Below are 21,903 nucleotides of genomic sequence, written 5' to 3' on the forward strand. Positions count from 1 at the left end.
CTCCTTTCTTCTTTAGATATTTAACGGAAGAAACAGAAGCGTCGTACTGCCATCATTCGGCAGTGTAATGGAATAAGAAAAGAGGATTTTAAAAATCAGAAATCAAAAATGCTCGTGCACGAAACGATATCAATGTTTACCTGAAAAGAATGGGACCTCCTTTTTAATGTATTTAATATGCAAAAATTAGGCTCAAGAATTCCCGCCCGTCTCTAAAATTTCCCTACCACCAACCATTTATTTATATTAGCTACTCAGAATGACATTGTTCTTTTTCCTGAATAGAATTTAAACTTATTTACTTGAAACTTACATTTTCAGCATATAAAATGATTTAAGCATACCGATTTAGCTGAGATCTTTTAATAGTTATCAATCATTTTGTCAATATATCGGTCACAGTATGAATTAAAAAAGTGAATAACAAGGTAAGCATTTATTTATAAAAGAGTTACTTTATTAAAAGCTTGCTTACTTCAGGTAATGTACAGCATAAATATGCCTTCTCTATATACACACACACCTTTAAACATCTTACAATGATTATTACTGTATAAGTGTGCCAATTTTCGTAAAATATTAATGCTAGATCTATGTGCAAATTCTATTTCACAGATTCTATATTTTGGTATCACAAAATCTAAAATATTGTGTCATGTCTTACAACTTAGCATTTGCAGTATTTTCTTAGTAAAGTTCTATGTTACAGATGCAAGTTTACAAAGAAGAAAAACTAATATTGATACCTAAACATAAAAATGTTGTACTTTAATATCATTCATCTATTATCACATTGACAAGGAATAGGATAAAAACTTTCAGTGTTTCGCAGGACTCTAGAAAGCCAAAAGACCACAGAAAACCAAAGTTAAACTAAATTATTATTTAACTGACCAGTTTCGTTTGTAGCAAGAAAAGCCATTAGCAGCTGATAACTGTTTTAAAAAGAAAGCTCACTAATATTTTTAGAAAGCGTTCGGTGATGGGAGCTCTCCATAATTCTAAAAGGAAACATCAAAATATTTAAACTATATTAAACTATACAATTTTAAAATGTGTATTGCCCATTCAATATTTAAACTGCTCATGTAAAACCTTTCAGTGATATTAATAAATTAATCATGGCGGCTACTTTTCTAGATTTTTGTTGTATATCTATTCATAACCTTCTGCAAAATATGCCAGTCAGAGGCTTTCCTTCACAAAGTAGATACATGATGTCCTTCTCACTGAACTGAGATTAGTTTTGCACCTTCTCTTGCACTATATTCAGCATTTGAGAGTTTTTTTTTTTATTCAGTGCAAGTTCATGTCAATCACATGTGGAATATCGACTCAAATTCATTGAGTAAGAATTCTACAATCTGGTTCTGGAAGACCATGTATGTGGCGATGTTTGCCGTCTCCACCTCTGGTTTGAGTAACGTTGGGCCGAAGACGATAGCCACATTTTGCACGGTCATTCTGTTCTCATTACCATGTTGAACGACCCTGAAAGAAAGAGACAGAGAGACATGCTGTAGATACATACTTTAATATTTATAAAAAATATGTAAATACATGCATGTAAAAGAATAAAAACATACTTGCGTAAATGGCTGAAGAGGGCCTCCATTGTGTCACGGTTGGGTGCTGGCAAAGACCGAACAACATTTCTCATGTGTGATATTTTATTGAAATAATCAGGGATTTCTGTAGACAGACAGACAGACAGATAAATGAATTAGATAAATAGACAGACAGACAGACAGACAGATAGATAATGTATATTTTATGTACAATCCATTTAATCAGAATCTTACTGATGCCACAGATGAAATCATTGAAGAGATTGTAAGGGAACAGAGGCTCCTGCAGCTCTCTGAAGAAGAGCTTCAGTGCTCCTGTGATCACATGGATATCCCAGTTACCCTCCTCCAGGTCCAGATCCTCTGAAGAAACACACATGAGTCAGTCAGAGCTGCTGCTGGGAATCATTTCTAAACTGGGCTAAAGCGTCAAGAGAGCACAGTGAATATAAGTTGGAAATGCTTGGGTCATTCAAATTGAAATTCACCTAATATGAGAGAAACAATAATATAACTAATAAGTGGTGCTAAAGTTTGAAACTTTATTTAGAAGGCAGGACTTATTCAGCCATATTGCGAATTGCACTTTCTCCTTTGGAGAAACAAACAAACTAACTATAATACAGAGTATGACATCTTGGTGAAGACCTGAAGTGAAGAACTGAGTTGATGAAAAACTGAGTATGAAATGAAAATGCAGATTAATTTTACCATGATCTGCTTTGAAACGCAGTTTCTGGATGACCGCCAAATTCCCACTAACTCTGTAGAGTCCATCGATCCACAGACCTGATGGATGACAACAACAAAAAAGTAGATTTTTATATTAGACAGGGCTGTGAACATTTCTGATATTTAATATTTGATGTTCTTGGCGCTGCTCTGCTTGTTGTTAGGATGGCATAAAGTTTATGAATTTACATTTTTCGACTGGCCCACCTCAGCGGTCTACAGCGCTTGTCAGTGTCAAAATGATTGAGTTGACCCATCAATGTGAGGAGGCGGGCTTTACTGTACATATACACCAAACACGGACTCCAGCACGGCACTGCAATTTTTTAAAGGTGAAATGTTGAACGAATCACAGTAATATCCAGTGCTTTAGTACTTGACATATTTTGTCAAGCCATTTTGAATTGAAAATATAGGCTGAATCGGTTAGACGTGTTTCCATTACAGATTTGCTCAAAACTTTTGCGATATTTTCTAAAAGTCGATAAAATACTTTTGCGAAATGACAGCGTTTCCATTAACAGTTGTTATACTAGAACTAGAACTTAATTGTTCCTCTAGCGATAAGTCATTAAATAAAACATGGCAACGGATGTTAGTAGGTTTAAGTATATCGCAGCCACCGCACTAGTCAGTTTTAATCAAAGCATTAATGGCAAGGAAAGCCCTTTATAGCCTACTTAAGAGCGGCACGTATGAGGTGTTTAGGTGTTTCTCCCTTATATCCCCTATCTGAGGATCTTGATAAACTGGGGCATTTCTTTACTAAATCCAATATTCCCGTAATTCTTTTGTCTTTTATGAGTTTAATAAAGAACTCTGTCTCATCTTCTGTCCAAACATACCGCGCCATCTTTAAACTAAGAATGATCGACTTTTACTTACGGCAGAAGACCTGTTATGGTAAAAAACTGTTTCCATTGTAGTTTTGCGAAATATAAATTTTTCAAATTGCCTGAAAAACCACCTCATGTGAGCGTGAAACTTTTTTGCGATATATTGGAGTTTTGCGAAATTTATGTGTTTCCATTGAGCGCATTTTCAATTCGCAATTTCAATTTGCGCAATTTGAAGAGTAATGGAAACGCAGCTATTTATATGAATCCTGTAATTCATAACCGAACATTTTGCCTCCGTTCTCCGTTTTCAACATATTAGGCATATGAATAAGAGTGAATGTGTGCATATTTTAAAATAAAAATATTATTTGCAAATAGTTGAAATTGATTACTTTACAAAAAAAAACATTTCCCATTTCTTTCTTTTTCTATATTCCCATAAATCCATGTCAATTATTAACTGCGTTTACAACTGCCTTTGAAGCTGAAGCTTGGGATTGTGGTTAGGGGCGTTACATTTACGACAAGCTCTTGAGGTGTTTGGCCAATCACAACGCATTGGGTCAGCTGTCCAATCAGAGCACTCTGGGCTTTTCAGAAGGAGGGGATTCATAGAAATAAGCAAGTTTCAGACAGCAACATTAAAGAATGTTAACCTATTCTATTACACCCAATAAGCAAAACAACCAACTTTTAAAATAGCATCATATGACCCCTTTAATTATTTAATTCCTTTAAATAAAAAGGCCATTATGAACCGTCCTTGATATTAATGACATAAATCATTTCAATTAGTAATGCTGTTTGGCAGTTGGGTAAAGGTAACAAACCTCTTTTCTCTACCGCCCGGATGCATTTCTCCACAAAGCTGGGCACTTTCGTGTTCTCTTGGTTACAGAGATTGTGCAAGTGGCATCCAAATACATTTTCTAAAATGAAAAGAGGCGAAGAGTCACATTAGAATCATTCCTCAACGAAATCTTGAGCGTCTGTCAAAGTAATAGAAAATGGATGAGGTAGAGTAATGTTCTGACCTCTGATATATCCCTTCTCTTTGACTGACTGCAGGGTGGGCCGCTTGAGGAGAAACTTCTTCAGTTTGGTGCGAACCTTCTTCTGATCTGCTTCAGTTGCAGAACTGGATGAAGCCAGTCGAGATGCTAATGAACAGGAAGAGGGCATTACATATTTACACTCATTACCATTCTCTGTTCAAAAAACGTTTTAGTATCTTTAGTTCTTTATTTATGGATGAACATGTACTGACATAATTTACTCAACCTTATATCACTGGGGTCCAAATAACATTTAATGTTGGACAAAAGAATTTTAATAATTTTTCAAAATATGTTCTATTGTGTTCAACAGAAGAAAGAAAGTCACTCAGGATTGGAATGTCAATGATGACAGTTTTTTTTATTATTTTGGGATGAACTGTCCCTTTAACTCTGGGGGTCTTTGGTAATTTTAGAAAAATTTTATTATTATTATTTTTTGCTTCATCATAATGGTTTGAAACTTGGTGACTTTTGTGGCACTTGCTATACATACATACAAACATATTAGTGCTGTCAAATCGATTAATCGCATCTAACATAAGAGTTTGAGTTTATATAATATACGTGTGTGTACATATATATATACAGTATATACACACACATATTATATAAACACAAACTTTTATGTTAGATGCAATTAATTGCGATTAATCAATTTAACACCACACACACACAAGCACGCACGCACGCACACACGCACACACACACACACACACACACACACTTTCTCCCACCAGATAGCACCAATCTTACTTCCATGCATTGCTCTATTTATAACTTTAACACTGTATTCATTGAAAATCATATCAAAATGTTTTTATACAGAAATAAATGCTGCATTATTTAGTGAATATTGTCTAGTATCATGAAATCCTCTCAAGATACAAAATATTAAAGAGTAAATATCATGTAACCAAAATACAGTACATTAAATTCATTCAAAAAATGTTACGCTTATTGATTACGGTCTATTTTGTCCGCACGTGTCCACCAAAGCGTTTTTTCACGCAGCTAGCGTATTTTTTCAATTGTTTTCAATGGGAGCGACGCGTTTTTTAAACCCCATGAGCGTAACGAGGAGCTGAGCGTTTTTTACACGCTGAAGCGCTGAGCGCTGAGCGCCCGGCGTTTTTTACTGGTCGCCGAGAGTTGAAGAATGTTCAATTTTGGGGTAAAACGCAGCGCTCATCACTGTCACTTTTTACCCAGCCGTCCAATCACAGTGGAGGAGGGGCGGGATAAATATCACACCGACCAACCGCCACATTCTGCTTGTTCAATGTCAACAGATGACAACAACAATGATAATAATGGAACAAAATAATTTAAAAGAAGAGCCAGAGAAAATACATTGTATCGACATTTTAATATAGAATCAACACAGAAACAAAATGTGCGAAATGAGATACTAGTAACACTTTTGCAGATATTACGTATCATAACAACCAAAGTGTCTCAACTGAAAAAAAAAAATGCTGCGCTGCCAAAACTTTCTCAAGCGCACACAGCTAGGCGTTCTCAACAGAACGCCTAGCGTTTTCAGCTGGCTAAAAACGCTTTGGTGGACACGCGGCCTAAGGGTCAAAAGTGTGACCCCTAAAAGAGGAAAATCAGAGGGTTAAGAATCATTTGCCACACTACCATTGCTCATAGTTCTTTTGTCAAAGGGTTTTTCCTCTCTGTCTAAGCTTGAGGACTTCTCACTGATTTCCTCCTCATCTTCAGAGTGGTGCTGATCCAAATCCTGACGGCCCACAGCAAAAAGACAGATACGATTATGCAGATTTCATGGAGAAAAACATAACTGAGTGTTTGTTATTGATCGATGCATGGCTCACCAGCTGGCTTATGGTATCTACGATGACTTTATACCAGTCAGAGATGATGCTTTCAGTGTCGTACTGGATCAAGTACTCCGCGCCATTCCGACTCTTCAGCTGAATGAACAAATACACATGGAATGCATCAACAAGACACACTAGTAAAGTAGATGATCATCCAGCACAGTCTTGGGTAGTGTTGAAACGGCCATACCTCAAAAACATTTTTCTTGCTTGATTTGTCCTTGGTTGCCCAGCCAACTGTAGCCCCTTTCAGATCAACTTTGAATTCTGGGACTATATGATTTGTCTTGCTCTACATAATACAAATACATTCATTATTAGAAAAACAAAAATGAAATACTTGATAATGCAAATTCCACATTTGAGGATTTAGATTCTCACTGATGCTCCGGTTGGCGTAGACTTTGGGTCCTTATGGAATGTCAGTATTCCTCCATGGAGAACTGTCCAGGAATGACCCCAGTTCTTCCTGTGGGAGGATTGATCAAATGTTATACATTTACATACAATTGTTATTTTTAACCAATACAGTTATAGCTATCAAAGCAGTACCACCACTGATTTAAGTTCATGATGGAAAATTTACCTAATTTTCTTCCCGTTATCAGACACCTTTGTTTTGTTCAGGATTCCAGCCTTTTCCAAATTTGAAACCTGAAAAAACTATTATTAATGAGTTAATACAGCCTTTTTGGGAAAACAAACAAACAAACAAACACACAAACATGATAATATCATGATAATAGTACAGAATAATATCTGACAACATGAAAGTGAAGTGACTTTTAACCTTTGAGGTTCACCTCATAATGCAGAACAGAAAAAGTAGAGGATTGTTCAGCTATTTTAGCTATTTTTTTAAGCAATGGTTTTAAATTTAAGAGAACATTCAGAAAATGACACTGTTTATTATGCTTATTTAATAAATCACAAGCAGCCTATTGTTATCTACACAGGTAAGAAGTGTTTGAGCTAAAACTCCTTTAACCATGGTAAAATCACTGTAACTTGAATGTCCTATTGCTTTTATAAAATGAAGGAAACATCAATATAATATACGCCAATTTTCAATAATCTTTTAAATTTGTCATTAATAATAGTCAAGTAAATTTCATTTGTATTGCACTTTTCACAACACACATTGTTTCAAAGCAGCGTTACGGAAAATCTTATAAATCTTATAATATTTATAATACCTTAATACCTTCTTGCCTTATAGTCACATTTAGCAGATTTGAGCTGGGCAATAATATAGTTTACATTTTTGGTACGATACAAGCAAATCAAGCTGTTGAGATTTGCCTTATACAATATATAGCCTCATGCTAGTATAATGTATGTATACAGATAAAAGTTAAACTTCGTATATAATCAAAATAACATAATAATTAGAAATAAAAATCCAGTAATATAGTACTTCATTAGCCAATGTGTAGGCTGTTTATGGTTGCCAAGCAAACCAGTAACATTAGTGTATTAATATAGAAAGTGCAGTCACAACACGTGTTTTTTCATCTGCATTTTATATCCGGCTCATCCAATCAGAATTTAGCATCAAAACTGTTGTATAAAACAAACAATCCAATATTACATGACTACATGTATGAATGATAAAAGCCTTACTGTGTCAGATGCTAAAACCATGGAAATCAATGGTCATCTAATATATTTAAATGGTACGCATGGTACTACCAGGGTAAATGTCCAAAAACTCAAGGTACAGCCATGAATTTGCATCTAAATCTCATGGTAGTATCATGACACATTTGGTATTTGTTTGTCTGAGAGGAAGGCAGCAATCAGGCTCTAAGTTTCACTAGGAACCACCAGAGGACAGTGTGGCAAAATATTGCGCTGGGTCACTCTTCTCGTCATAACACTTTTGATCAGAGATCTCTCCACTAGTCCTAACCAGCATTTATTGTGGAACCGTATAATAAAAATGTCCCGTGTCATTTATGCAACAACTTTATACAGGCATTCCCAAACCCAGCAGTTCCCAAGGAAAAACATTTAAACAAGTTCACTGCACAGCATGTCTACCTAACAAGTCACATGATTCTAGATAACATTCATGCCAGTAAGCTAATAATCAGCATATAATAATCACATGAATGATGTTTGAAGACTTCATTCATGTAGTTTATTGTAAAATTTCGATCAACTGGATTTTGCCCACATTTTCTTATGCATAAACGTCTGAACTGGAATCTTACATTATGTGGCATCTCAGGAGAGCTGGAGTCACTGTCTGATCTATTCAGAGGGTATGATGAATGACTCTTCTGTTAAGACAAAATCACAGATGTAAATCACACTCTGCATGCCTACAAAGCTCAAAAAAGAGAGTCAAAACCATTTAACTGTTGGCAAATATACAATTTTCTGTATTTTTCCATAGCATGCCTTAGTAAACACCACTAGTAATATACAGTAGTCCAGTATCAGTGTTTTAGTAACTGATTTCATTTCCATGGATCAGTTCAGTGAAAACAGAATAAATAGTGAGTATATGTTTGGATATACTACTGAATGATAGGAAGGAATGGATAGGTGGGAAGGATTTAAACAGAGCAACTCTATAACAAACTGAGTCTCAGGTGCATTCTAGAGCCTATTTAGGAAACACGGTCACTAAGGACACACATGAAGGATCAGGTGTGCGTCACATGTAATCTATATAAATAATATTATTAACCAGGACGAAGCTCAAATAGTATCAGCTTTTAATTCATACTTTGTAGAATCAGTATCGTCACTGATACATAATCAATCTATCAATCCATTAACTATGATGCCTGTAAATTACGATAAACCTGTATTTGAGATTCATGAAAATTCCAAAGCTAAAGATGTTTATGGACTGGACACAATGTTCTTGAAAGTGTTTAATGAATGTTTGTCTACTCCATTAACACATATTATTAATAGATCCATTAATGAAGGAATTTATCCCAAAGCGTGGAAGACAGCTATAATAACACCAATCCACAAAACAGGTGATACTTCAAAGGTCTGTAACTACAGACCAATTAGTATATTACCTATTGTGTCAAAGGTAATTGAGAGATATGTAGGAGAACAACTCATAAGTAACCTCAGTAACAGCCCATTTACATTGCATCCTATGCAGTTTGGTTTTAGATTGAATCATTCAACGGAAACTGCAAATTGCTTTTTTTTGGAGAATGTGAAATCAAAGTTAGATAAAGGAGGAGTTGTTGGGGCTATATTCTTAGACCTAAAAAAAGCGTTTGACACTGTGGATCATGGTGTCCTATTAAAAAAACTGTCAATGTTTAATGTCTCCCCCAATGTAATGAAATGGATGCAGTCCTATCTGGAACACAGAGAGCAAAGGGTTAGGATAAATGATGAGGTATCGTCGGCCATTAGTTGTAATATTGGTGTACCTCAGGGATCAATTTTGGGGCCCCTGTTGTTTAGCCTGTAAATAAATGATCTCCAGACTGTATGCAATGAGTCTGATATTCAAATGTATGCAGACGATACTGTCATTTATGTACATGCGCCGAACAAGCAGCAAGCAGCATATAAGCTCACGGCAGTGATGGACGATGTTATGCAATGGCTTAGTGATTTTATATAAATATAAAGAAAACCAAATGTATGTTCTTCACAAAGAGGTCAAAAGATAATTCTGTAGCAAATATTTATATTGCAGGGGAACAACTGTCAATGGTATCTGATTTTAAATATTTAGGTATAATAATTGATTCTAATCTTACATTTAAAAAACAAATTAAAAAAGTTATAAAGATAGTAAAATTTCTGTCATATAAGAAATTGTTTGACTACAAAGGCAGCTACAATATATTTGAATGCTATGATCATGCCATATTTGTTGTACTGTTTGACTAGCTGGGCACAAGCCTCCAGCACAACACTTAAACATGTGCAGTTACTGTACCATCAAGCTTCTAAGGTGCTTGATAGGAAGCATAATACCTATCATCAATGCTACTGCTTAAAAAAACATAATTTAATGACTTGGGACAATCTTATTAAATTCACAGAATCTTGTCTTGTTTTTAACATTTTACATGGCCTAGCTCCCCCACCACTAATTGCTTTTATAAAACAAAAAAATACTGTTATTAGACATACAAGGTCTGTAACAAGAGGGGATTGTGTCGTACAAATGAGAAGAACTGCCTTTGGTCAGTCAGCTTTTTCTGTGAGAGCAGCACACACTTGGAACAGTTTGCCTACGTCTATTAGAGACGTTGTTTCATATGGGCTATATAAGATTAAATTAAAATCATGGCTAAAAGACAATCAAGTGTGTATTCATATTCTGTAGTTTTCTAAATCATCTGATTCATGGTTTGATTTTTTGTCCTTGTTTGATGTATTTTATGAACTTTTATGAAATGTGTTTTAATGTATGTATAAGTATTGTTGATTGTCTGAATGTATTTTATCGGTCATTACATCTGCCCAGTGCCTGCAGTTGAAAATTAGCCAAGATGGCTAAACTGGCACATTTACGTAAGCGTTTTTTAATGTGCACGGTCCCTGTAACTTTAAACTGATTAAATAAAATAAAAAAAAATAATAAAAAATGTGTCAGGGCATCGCTCCGTGGAAGTGTTTGTTTATGAGTGCAGGATAAAGTATGACGGTACATTTTTATTACAGATATTTTAATCCAATTTCACAGAAATTTGTATTAATTTTTGTTCTCTAGAACACATGGAATGGATGTACTTTATTCACAAAAGTTTTATACAATTTTGGGCATTAGTTAAATTCGCAACTGTGGATGTAAACCTCTGCGAGTACATACATCTTCCTGGTATCCTGTACTGTGTCTCCAGCTTTGTATCGATCCCATTGAGTCCTGCTCTCCTGAGGCTCCATTTCCCACTCCATACTGCCCTGGATTTCCAGAGTACTAAAAGTGTGAGAGAGAATTTGTTTAAGAAATGATGCCTTTATGACACGTTTTTTTACTTATTTGAAATTTTAAGTACACTGTAAATAAAACAAAGATTATTGGAGTATGTTTTACCAGAAAAACGTTTCTATCTTTCTACTTCTTCAATGTATTATTTTGGCATTTCTTTGTAGGTATTTGTGAAATTTACTAGCAATATCTGAGTGAAAAGGGTTTCAAAGTAAATCACCAGCCACTTGATTTAAGGAAAATAGCAGCAAGGACATTCTGCCAAATGTATAATTTTGTGTTTTCACTGTGTATAGAAAATGATGTCAGAATGACATGAAAGTAAGTCATAGTTTAGGACAGTGGTTCTCAGCAATCTTCCAAGGGGGCCTTAAGATAACTTAAAATTATTTAAAATTAGACAAAAAAACAAAAAATCAATATATGTCTTACGTGGTTATTTTTATTAATGTATTTATTTTGAAGAAGAAGAAGAACCAGGATTCTCATCATGAAAAGCTTAGATACAAAGGAAAGCCAAATTTTAAAAGTATGATTTTCAGAACTGGAAAAGTCATGGAAATAAATGAAATATTGAAAGTCCATAGGCATTTTTATGCACTTTATGAATAAGCATATTTATAGTTATGCCATGTTCTAAAATATTTTACTGAGAGAAATTGTCGGCTGACGGCAGAAAAGGATTCGAATATAGTTCTTGGTGTGAACAGGCCTTTAGGAGACCCATCCAAAAGTGTCCCACTGTATCCCACCTCAGGTAAGTTCCACTGGGACTTGCTGCCGTCTCTTAGGTAGTAGTATGTCCGCCCTCGATCATCTAGCGACTTAACCCACTGTCAAAAAGACACTTCATTAGTTCACCAAATTACAAAACTAGCCTACAGCCATACTATCATACATCTCACTAATAATAGTAAGTAATCAGCCCAAATAATATAAGTAAGCCAGCCCAAAACAAGGACACACCAAGGTCAGTGTCAAGAGTCCTGTACCTGTTCCTGCGTGAAGTGGCTTGTGAAGACCCATGTTCCTTCAGGGTCAATGCTGAGGGTCCATCCTGGTGGGGTGCTTTGATCCAGACTTACCCTGGGAATAAAGACCTTCTTCACATTAATCAAAGAATATTCTGCTGGCATAGAGAGAGGAGACGATTCCTCCAGTTCTGGCGAAGCTGGGTAGTCTTCCTCAGGAAGCGGAAGCTACATTTTGGGAAGCAAAGAAGGCAGTGTAAACATTAATTAAACTGTAAGGAAATAATGGTAGAAATTAACCAATTATTTTGGCAGAAAAGGTTTTGAGAAACCTTTTTGAAAATATGATTATTTATCGAATTTATGCAATGCATTATTTTTGCAGTTCCGTTTGGCACAGAAATGACAAACTTTAGTTTTAATTTGACTTTTTTTTATGCAACTCTGGCCATATATACTTTAGGCTCCACAGCATATACTTTCTCCACAACAATATTCAAAGGCCCTATGATATTTTCTGTTGCTCATGATTTACTGCATAAAGATTAACCCTTAAATGCATATCTCAGGTCTTCATCGACCCAGGATGTCATTCACAACCCTCCCCCTTATTCATTTTTAAAGTAAGAAATCAACCTTAAACAATTTAAAAATAAAATGATAAAAGAATATCTGTATAAAATAAAAAAAAGTGGAGATAAGGTTAGACAGCATGAAGCGTCAGAATGCCAGTCTGTCAATAAACAGTAAATAAATGACTTTCAATTGATTCATTACAAAAGTGCACATCAAAAATGCTAACATGGAAACTCGAATGTGCATGAGTCTCTAGAACAGACCTTATTGGCCCTTTCCCAAATAGCACCCCAAACGCTCGCGGTCTTTCGCACTTTGACTGTCGGGAAGAAGTCTGCTGTGGAGCTCGCTTCAGTCAAGGCTAGCCAAGGGTGCATATCGACCGCAAAGGGGCCTTCTGAAACCTAAAAATGACAAATCGAACACCCTACGATCTCTTGGACTTAATGGACACGCTCTTGTACGCGGGAGCCATTGTAAGTCCACAAGACCAAAAGTGCATATGAAGTGTGCTATATGGGACAGGGCCATTGGTGTGCGTCACGCATGTGATCTTCATCTTTTTCCTTTTAATGGGTTGACAAAAAAAAAAAAAAAGCTTACTCGTAAAATTCATGGCCATTTTTAAATGATTATATGTTTTGATTTTAGGTAATGCAAAGCTATAAAATATTTCATGGGCTAGAAATTGTAATAAAAACTGAAAAAGTCATGGGCCTTCAAATACTGTTTCGGGCAATGGCAGCCTTGGAGTCAAAATGGTTGAGAACCCTCGTGATAACTCATTTAAAACTGAAAATTAGCTATATGTACATGAATACCATAATATATGAATATGGTAATCGTTTAGTACCATAATACATATCAAAGTATCATTCGTTTGAATCAGCAGAAAAACCTCAATACCGGGAAATCTTCCTGAAATTGTGTGTTCCCTGGTGAGCTGATGTCCTCCGGGGGATCCCATGAGCTCTGACCCGACACAGAGTTAAAGAAGTAATGTCTGCCAGTATTGTCATCCAGCACCTTCTCCCAGTCCGAGCTCCATCCCTGAGGAGGAGGGCCCGCGGGCAGGCAGATGGGCGACTGGGGCAAAGAGGGAGGAGAACGGGCCTCTTCCGTCGCCACTGACGAATCCATGGAGTAGCTGAGGGGAAACTCCCAGGTGCTCCGGCCCGTGGAGGGATGGAAGTAGTACTCTTGCCCGCTCTGGTCGTCAGTATGGACCTCCCATCCCGCAGAGTCCAAAAGGAGGGTATCGGGAGGGTCCGGGAAGTCCTGTAATGGAGGAGTGATGGGACTGGAGGCGTCAATGGTTCTCCGACGCACACGTGGGATGTTTACATACACCGCTGTGAGAGCGTTGTCATCCTCTACCTGATGGACAAAAATGAGGAGCATTGCTGATATTAAAATAAAGCTAGAATGAAGAGATTAGAATGCCAGTTGACAAAACGTTTTCAAGATCAAGATTTTAGCTTAAAATGCATATACTTGTACAAGGCAGGGGCTTTCAGACTTGATATCAAAGACTCTCAAATATGATGATCTTTTTGCAAGGAACCCCATCCTAAGCAATATTAACATGTATAAAGACCCATTTGTACTGTGTAAAAAATAGTATGTGGAATATTAAAGACATGTTGTTTAAATAATTAAATAAATACAGCTGTTTAAATAATAACTAAATAAGGTTTATTATTGTTAACTAAAACCATAAACAACATTTTCATTACTTGAAATAAAATAAACTGTAACCAACATATACACCAAATAAACTCACTCAAAAACTATACATATAAAAAAAAGCTAATAAAAAGACAAAATTGCACAACAAAATTACAAAAGATTGTAACTAAAATTAAAACAGAAAATATAATAATTATTATTATTATAAAACAGAAAATATTAAAATAAAATAAAATTCAAAATATTCACAAAAACTATAATATAGTTTTTGCTATAATTGGTTTTATACTGTCACTGTACAAAAGTTTGTTCAACCCCAGTGTATAAAGTGAGAAATACCATCATAGAATGGATCATTTAATTTTATTTACAAATAATGTTTGTTCTTTGTTATCCAGCCAAACGATGAATATAGAAGAGAATGTTTTTTTTGCTAATGATAGTAAAATGAAATGTCAACTACCAAGAAGCGAAAGATATCATGAAATATTACGTAATAACAGAGATCATAAAATATGATATAATATTGTGCATTTGGCTGAAGACATGCATGTGTAACTTGATTCACTTGACCTTCTACAGTGATACTGACCGTATGTAAACAGGTTATTGTGTGATGTCACAAATGTTTACACAAAGAGCAAAACATACAGTGGATGGAGCGTCTGCTTTCACACCCTCCTCCCACAATTCTCCCTTATGCAAAATCTCCCACCATGAAGATCAGCCCGAAGGGACTCTCCAACATCACCAGAAAGAAACACAAAACAAAAGGCTCCCTAACCTGAGTAGCACCCACGCTACTGTCGTTGATGCTCAAATTTATAATAAAGTGATTTCAACTATAGGCCTTATGTGCCAATTACAGAAAGAGAGCACTTCCTGTGCACACTGATCTCAGGAAACAGAACAAGGGTTGTCAGCCGTCAAGAAGAAAACCACAAACAGACTTTCATCTTTATTCTTTGTCCTATTTAGGCCAGAGCCCCACCAGATAAACCCCACAGGTCCTGATTAAAGAATGAAACATGTTTCATCTCATAGATTGAGACTGTATATCAATGACAGGGGCTTTTAATCTAGTTTTTGAGTGTTTGTGATATGTAGTGCTGCTGCTGTGATGAACATTGAGGTAGTTTTAGACCAACGGCTGGTTATAGTGTGCTGCCATACAAAACGAGTACTTATTACAGATATAATACACTTTAGTGCGTACTGAATGTAATGTTTTATTGAATGTTAATTGCAATTAAATGAAAAACTATTACAGTTAAATTTATATTTAAAGCAATTAGCTGTGCATTTTTGACCCATTTCAGTAGGACTAAAGTACGTCTTTATATGTATTTTTATAATTGCTTGCTATTGTCTTTGAAATATGGTGTACTGCTGAATGTACTGACAAGCATTTACAATATTCTTTAATGTAATTTCTAATGAAACTTGCATTTCATGTATTTAAAAAATATTTGTAATTGCACATTTGTGATGATGAAGATGCAATTTAAAATAATATTAACTTTAAAAATGTATTATCAAATAACTTTAATTTATCAAATACTTAAAGTTATAATCAAATATATTTAGTCAACACATCAAAATAAGTGTACTTCTTTCAAGCACGACAACGTACTATTAACATATTAACATATAACATAAAATATACTTTAAAGTAAAGCTTTGAAACTGTTACAAAGTGCAATTTAAAAAAAAGTCTACTTAAAGGGGCTATATGTAAGAATGTTCATGTAATAATCACCTTTTATTGCCAACGAGTGAACAGCTTGTAACAAACTTTTAAAAAACGGGACCTTGGTTGTCTATATAAAAAAGCCTGAGACTCTGGAAGTTTTTGCCAGGAAAACCAGAGGAGAAAATCAGAAGAGGTATTCTGTACTATAATGTCAATGTGTCATGCATAGATAAGGGATTCATTCAAACTACAGTCTTCCATAGAGTATAGTCTCAAATATACTTTAATATTAAACTGTTATGATAGTTTAATTATAATAACTTCATCTGTCGACATGATGACGGTGAATCACAGAGCTGGTGCAAACATTTCCACATCACCATGATCAGACGTTTTCTTAACTGCGGTTTTCTCACTGCTGTCAACTTTATTGTGTTTATTTCGTTATTGAGAGGAAAGTGCACAGCATATTAGGGTGGGGTGATATGTAAAAAAAAAAAAAAATTATGGATAATCGCCTTAAAAAATATCACGATATAGTCTACCCAAGCCCTGCCCCCAACACACCCCGCCGGAGACAACACTACGGACATACACCATGTTGAGTTTGGCTGCACTTTATCTAATGATAGCCTTCGATTTAGTTAGTTTAATTTAATGATTGAAACGTTAAAGGTGTTAGCTTGGTTAGTTTGAGCTTAAACCAGCATAAAACATTAGCTTTGCAGTTATGTTAGTGTTGCTAATAATTTCCACACTGTTCTTATGGCATCTGTGTTTGAAATAGTGCTGCACGATTAATCATATTGCAATCTTAATATCAAGCCTATATAATTAACAAAATATTGTGATTTTATATTAAATAAACAAATTAGGGTTGTTAACGCAATTAACGCAGCATCTGTTCTTTTTTGTCATCCTTTGGCTAGTGTTACATGATCCCGCTCTTATTCATGCAAATGCTTTTAAACCGTTCATGCGCAAACAGAATTATGCCAAAATGTCGTTTTGTCAAGTATCTTCATAACATAAGAGCAGTCTTAAGATGGACGTAAAGAGTTGTGAGAGAATGAGAGATCCGCTTCTCTGTCAGCAGCGGCTGCTCTTAAAGGGCCAGCAGCCAATAAAGCTTTCTGTCAGTAAAGTTAATCAAAGAACAAAGGGAACAGAGAAAATCACTCACTGCTCTTGACTAAAGAACTAAGATCATTTTTATTCATACATCAATCGCTTATTGATCATTATAGGTGTTATCAACCATTTAGTTGTTGTTGTTAGTTTGAGTTGAGAAATACACATTTCAGAATGATCACTAATCTTTTTGTGTGCATTTTGCTTTAGAACCAAGCAAGTTGACTCATGAAACCATTTGTTTATTATATCGCAATCAATATAGACCTCAATAATCGTAATATGACATTTTCCTCAAATTGTGCAGCCCTAGTATGTAACGAATTTCGTTTCGCGAGGACAAATGTTAAATAGACAGAACAGAACCCAATTTGGTGATTGTAAGAATGGTGAATTCATGTTGATGTTATAGGTGTCCTGCCTATTTTTTTTTTAAGGTCTGATGTTGCTCTTTCTTTTTTTGGCAGTGTTGCCTGATTTAATGATAATAAGTTTCATTTCCTAATAAGGTGTAGCCTGTTTTAAAACTTGTATTTAAACTATAATATATTTGTTCTTTGTCTAAAATTAGGAATTAAAAACAAATTGTTTCGTTCTGCATGAGCAAAAGCGGGGTTTTTTCTCAACCTTTTTTGTTTTAGAGTTCCAAGGTCACCTTAAGCCATTTCCGAAATAAAAATGAAAGCTTTATTTATTTAGAGACGAAAGTCATTAAAAATTATATTTAGGTTTTTTTTTTTTTTTTTAATCTAAAGCAAAGTATAACTCTCCCAATATACTGTCTACTGTCTACTGTAACAGAGCTGCCAACGTTTAAACTCCAAATGCGTGCATGAGATAGTCAAAGCAACGCAATTTCTTCATCCGTTTGCAATATAACGAAATTTTTATTTTTATTACAATGGTCATGTTTGTGCTTTTTGATTAGGCCTATTTATTATGTGCGACATTTAAATTAATATTTAGAAACGGGTAAAGTTACTTCTACCATATGATTTCTGATTAACTTTTATTAGCCTGCAAACCAAAATAGAATAGGCCTACTTGATTATATATATTTTTTTAAATTAGATATTTCTCTGCTATTCTGACTTTAAAGGTGTTCTAAGCGATGTTACACATTTTTTATTTAGCACCTAAACTTTGGAACAGTCTTCCTAACATTGTCCGGCAAGCAGACACACTATGTCAATTTAAATCTAAAAACACATCTCTTCAACCTGGCATACACATAGAACACTATACATTCCTATTATTCAAATCAGTTAAATGATTATTAGGCTGCATAAATTAGGTCAGCTGGAACCGGGAACACTTCCTATAACACCTCATGTACTCGCTACATTATTATAAAAAGAATGGTATCTACGCTAATTTTAGTCTTTCTGATTATTCCGAGGTTTACTGTAATCAGCTGGATCCGGGCCGTATCCAGATCAGATGGTGGACCTGCGCCTAGACACGACCAAAACGCATGATGTAATCAGCTGGATCCGGGCCGTATCCAGATCAGATGGTGGACCTGCGCCTAGACACGACCAAAACGCATGATGTAATCAGCTGGATCCGGGCCGTATCCAGATCAGATGGTGGACCTGCGCCTAGACACGACCAAAACGCATGATGTAATCAGCTGGATCCGGGCCGTATCCAGATCAGATGGTGGACCTGCGCCTAGACACGACCAAAACGCATGATTTAATCAGCAAGATCTGCGCCGTCACAGTCACCTGATGGAGTTTTGGTTCCTTTCCACTGTCGCCTTTGTTGCCATTGGCTTTTGGCTTGCTTAGTTGGGGACATTTAATTTTATATTCAACAATATTATTTTCCTGTTATCTCTGTAAAGCTGCTTTGAAACAATCTGCATTGTAAAAAGCGCTAGGAAGGTGACTTGACTTAAAGGGACAGTTCACCCCAAAATTAAAAATTCTGTCATCTTATCATTTACTCACCCTCAAGTGGTTCCAAATCTGTATAAATGTCTTTGTTCTGCTGAACACAAAGGAAGATATTTGGAAGAATGTTTCCAAAATGGGCCCCATTGACTACTATAGTATTTTTTTTTCAATGGAAGTCAATGGGGCCCAAAATCTGTTTGGTTACCAACATTCTTCAAAATATCTTCCTTCGTGTAAAGCAGAACAAAGACATCTATACAGGTTTGAAACAACTTGAGCGTGAGTAAATGATGACAGAATTAAAATTTTTGGGTGAATTATCCATTTAAGTGGCCTTTTATTTGATTAATACTATGATATCTGCTATACCAGCAGATAGTGTGCACATTCAGTATATTAAGCACTTCTTTTTCACAAGTGTGTGCAAAGGTCACTGATGCAATTCCAGGGAGTTGCTATTTGGTTGTTCAGGTGTTTGGAATGGTTTTTAACACATTATTATGTGGTTGCTAGGTGGTTGCTTACTGGTTCAAGTCTCTATCGAGTCACTTTGATATTCTGGTCTGAGAATATCAAAGAGAAGTCTGAGATTTTAGCCCATTTTATCGTCTGCCAGGTGAAAATGGAACACCGCTCCTCAACAAACAGCATGATTTGTGGTGTCATTCATATACAATAATAATATGTTACATTTACATAGCACTTTTCTCGCCATATAAAATGCTTTACACGGAAGGGGGGATCCCATCATCCACCTGGATGATGCGACGGCAGCCATATAGTGTGCCAGAACGCCCACGACACATCAGCTCAATGCTGGAGAGCAGACAGAGTGATGAAGCTAATATTGGGATGATTAGGAGGCCATGATGATGGACAGAGGCTGATGGGCAAATATGTAGCAATATATGTCAAAGGCAAGGCAAAGGCACAAGTAGTGCTGGAAGAGACACATGCAGAAGTTTACTAAATAGGGTTATGGGTTTGTTCTAATGCAAGTATGAGAAATAGTAATAGTATTAATAAAAAACCATAAGCCATGAAAAAGACTAGATCTTAAAGTTCCTTTATCCACCAATGCTCAACAGAGATTGCAAAAAAAGAAGAAAAAAAAGAAAGAAAGTCACAACACCGTGCATGATACAGAAAAACACATGAAGTTCCCTGTACATGCATGTGGAGTGAAGATGGCTCTGGAATAGATGACTATACTGAGCTCACCTGAAGCCTCGAGAGAGGCCTGTACGAGGACACACCTCTCCTGAAAAATGTCTGTGAGGTAGAGAGAGACAGAAAAAGAAAGAAGAAGAAATAGAAGAGTAAGAGTAACAATTGAAGCACAACACTGGAAATAAAAGCAAGTCAGACGGCACGTCATATCCTGGGTCTATATTTACCCAGCCCTGGCACAGACCAAGTGTGTGTCAGCCACAACTGCCTAAATGCATCAACTGACAGGAAACAGGTTTATTATTATAATGATCACAAACAATAGCCGCACAAATACATCTACCACAAACAACACTGACTTGAGCTTATTTGGGGCAATGAGAATTGAGTGATAAAGAAAGGGACAGTTCACCTAAAAATGAAACTTCTGTCAGAAGATGATTTAGCCACCCAACATAAACATTTGACTTTCTTTTTCTGTGGAATAAAAAAGGAGAAATGTTGAAGTCCTGGTCAATCTTTTCCACGTTATGAAAATGAATAGGGATCTGGGCTGTTGAGGTTAAAAATGAAATATTCTAAGTTATCAACAGCTTTGTGTGATGAACAGACTGAAATGTAACTCTTCATTATTAATGATGTTAGCATTAAAAGCAAATAGCGACATACACTTCCTGTCAAAAGTTTGGAATAATTAAGATTTGTTTTGTTTTTGAAAAGTCTATTATTGTCACAATCTCACTCAGTTTGGACTTTTCCCCTGTTGAGTTTGTTGTCATGGTCGTTCATTTGATTTCGTAATTCAGTTCAGGTGTGTGTCATTAATTATCCTTGTTTGCATGATGTAAACTTAAGTTCCTCTGTTTCTGTTCATTGCTGTCAGGTCTAATTTACATTAGATGTGTTGTATGCTGTTCTCGTAGTGTGGATTATTGCCTGTGGATTTATTAAATACTGCCTTTTGCACTCATCATTGTGTTCTACAACAGAAACTGTGACACTTCTCACCAAGGCTGTATTTATATAGTAAAAGGAGGTAATATTGTGAAATATTATTACAATTTAAAATAACCGTTTTCTGTTTCAATATATTTTAAAATGAAATTTATTCCTGTGATGTCAAAATTGAATTTTCAGCATCATAACTCCAGTCTTCAGTGTCACATGATCATTCAGAAATCATTCTAACTTGCTGATTTGCTAAACAAGAAACATTATTTATTACTATCAATATTGAAAGCAGTTTTTGCCACATTTTTTGTGGAAACTGTGATACACTACCATTTAAAAGTAAGATAAAAAAGGAAATAAATCAATACTTTTATTCAGCAAGGACACATTAAATTGATCAAGAGTGACAGTAAAGACATGGTTTCAAATAAATTGTTCCTTTGAACTTTCTGTTCATAAAAGAATCCTGAAAAAAAAATCCACAAAAATATTATCCAGCAACAAAAACTGTTCACAACATTGATAATAATAAGAGCTATCAAGCTACAAAATCGGCATATAAGAATGATATAAATTCAATAAATTCCCAATTTCATTCCCAAGGAATTGATTGAATTGAATCGTAGTCGTTTGCTGGACGGGAGAGATTATTGTCCCGCACACATCATCAAAGAAGACACGTCGCTGCAAGGAAAAGTTCAAAATGTTGATGAAAGATTATGAGGACACTAGGAATTTAAAAAATAATAACGATGTGCATAAACAAATCATATATAAGAAATATTGCAATATTTCATAAGAAAAAGAATTGAAAACTTTGATTATATGGTCACGATTTTTTTATAAGCTT

General features: G+C 35.5%; 1 protein-coding gene across 9 annotated transcripts in view; it reads right to left on the reverse strand.

Annotated features, from left to right (window-relative positions):
* Positions 1-435: 435 nt before the first annotated feature.
* arhgap27 (Rho GTPase activating protein 27) overlaps positions 436-21,903 on the reverse strand; it is a 42,659-nt gene continuing 21,191 nt past the window's right edge. For 3 of the 9 annotated variants that reach the window (XM_077206172.1, XM_077206169.1, XM_077206171.1), the window contains 16 exons: positions 13,425-13,895; positions 11,964-12,170; positions 11,724-11,804; positions 10,852-10,959; positions 8,258-8,326; positions 6,628-6,695; positions 6,423-6,510; positions 6,232-6,333; positions 6,036-6,134; positions 5,839-5,941; positions 4,174-4,299; positions 3,970-4,068; positions 2,280-2,357; positions 1,803-1,931; positions 1,587-1,692; positions 436-1,491 (listed from right to left, as the gene is read on the reverse strand). In XM_077206172.1, the coding sequence (XP_077062287.1) occupies positions 1,317-1,491; positions 1,587-1,692; positions 1,803-1,931; positions 2,280-2,357; positions 3,970-4,068; positions 4,174-4,299; positions 5,839-5,941; positions 6,036-6,134; positions 6,232-6,333; positions 6,423-6,510; positions 6,628-6,695; positions 8,258-8,326; positions 10,852-10,959; positions 11,724-11,804; positions 11,964-12,170; positions 13,425-13,895 (2,109 nt within the window). In that variant the 3' untranslated portion in view covers positions 436-1,316. Of the gene's footprint in view, positions 1,492-1,586; positions 1,693-1,802; positions 1,932-2,279; positions 2,358-3,969; positions 4,069-4,173; positions 4,300-5,838; positions 5,942-6,035; positions 6,135-6,231; positions 6,334-6,422; positions 6,511-6,627; positions 6,705-8,257; positions 8,327-10,851; positions 10,960-11,723; positions 11,805-11,963; positions 12,171-13,424; positions 13,896-20,153; positions 20,205-21,903 lie in introns of all 9 variants that reach the window. The other 6 variants (XM_077206165.1, XM_077206166.1, XM_077206162.1 and 3 more) reach the window with 3 other exon arrangements.

Source organism: Siphateles boraxobius, unplaced genomic scaffold, assembly GCF_051911475.1.
Source record: "Siphateles boraxobius isolate OS27281-9 unplaced genomic scaffold, OSU_SipBor_1 55, whole genome shotgun sequence".
NCBI lineage: Eukaryota > Metazoa > Chordata > Actinopteri > Cypriniformes > Leuciscidae > Siphateles > Siphateles boraxobius.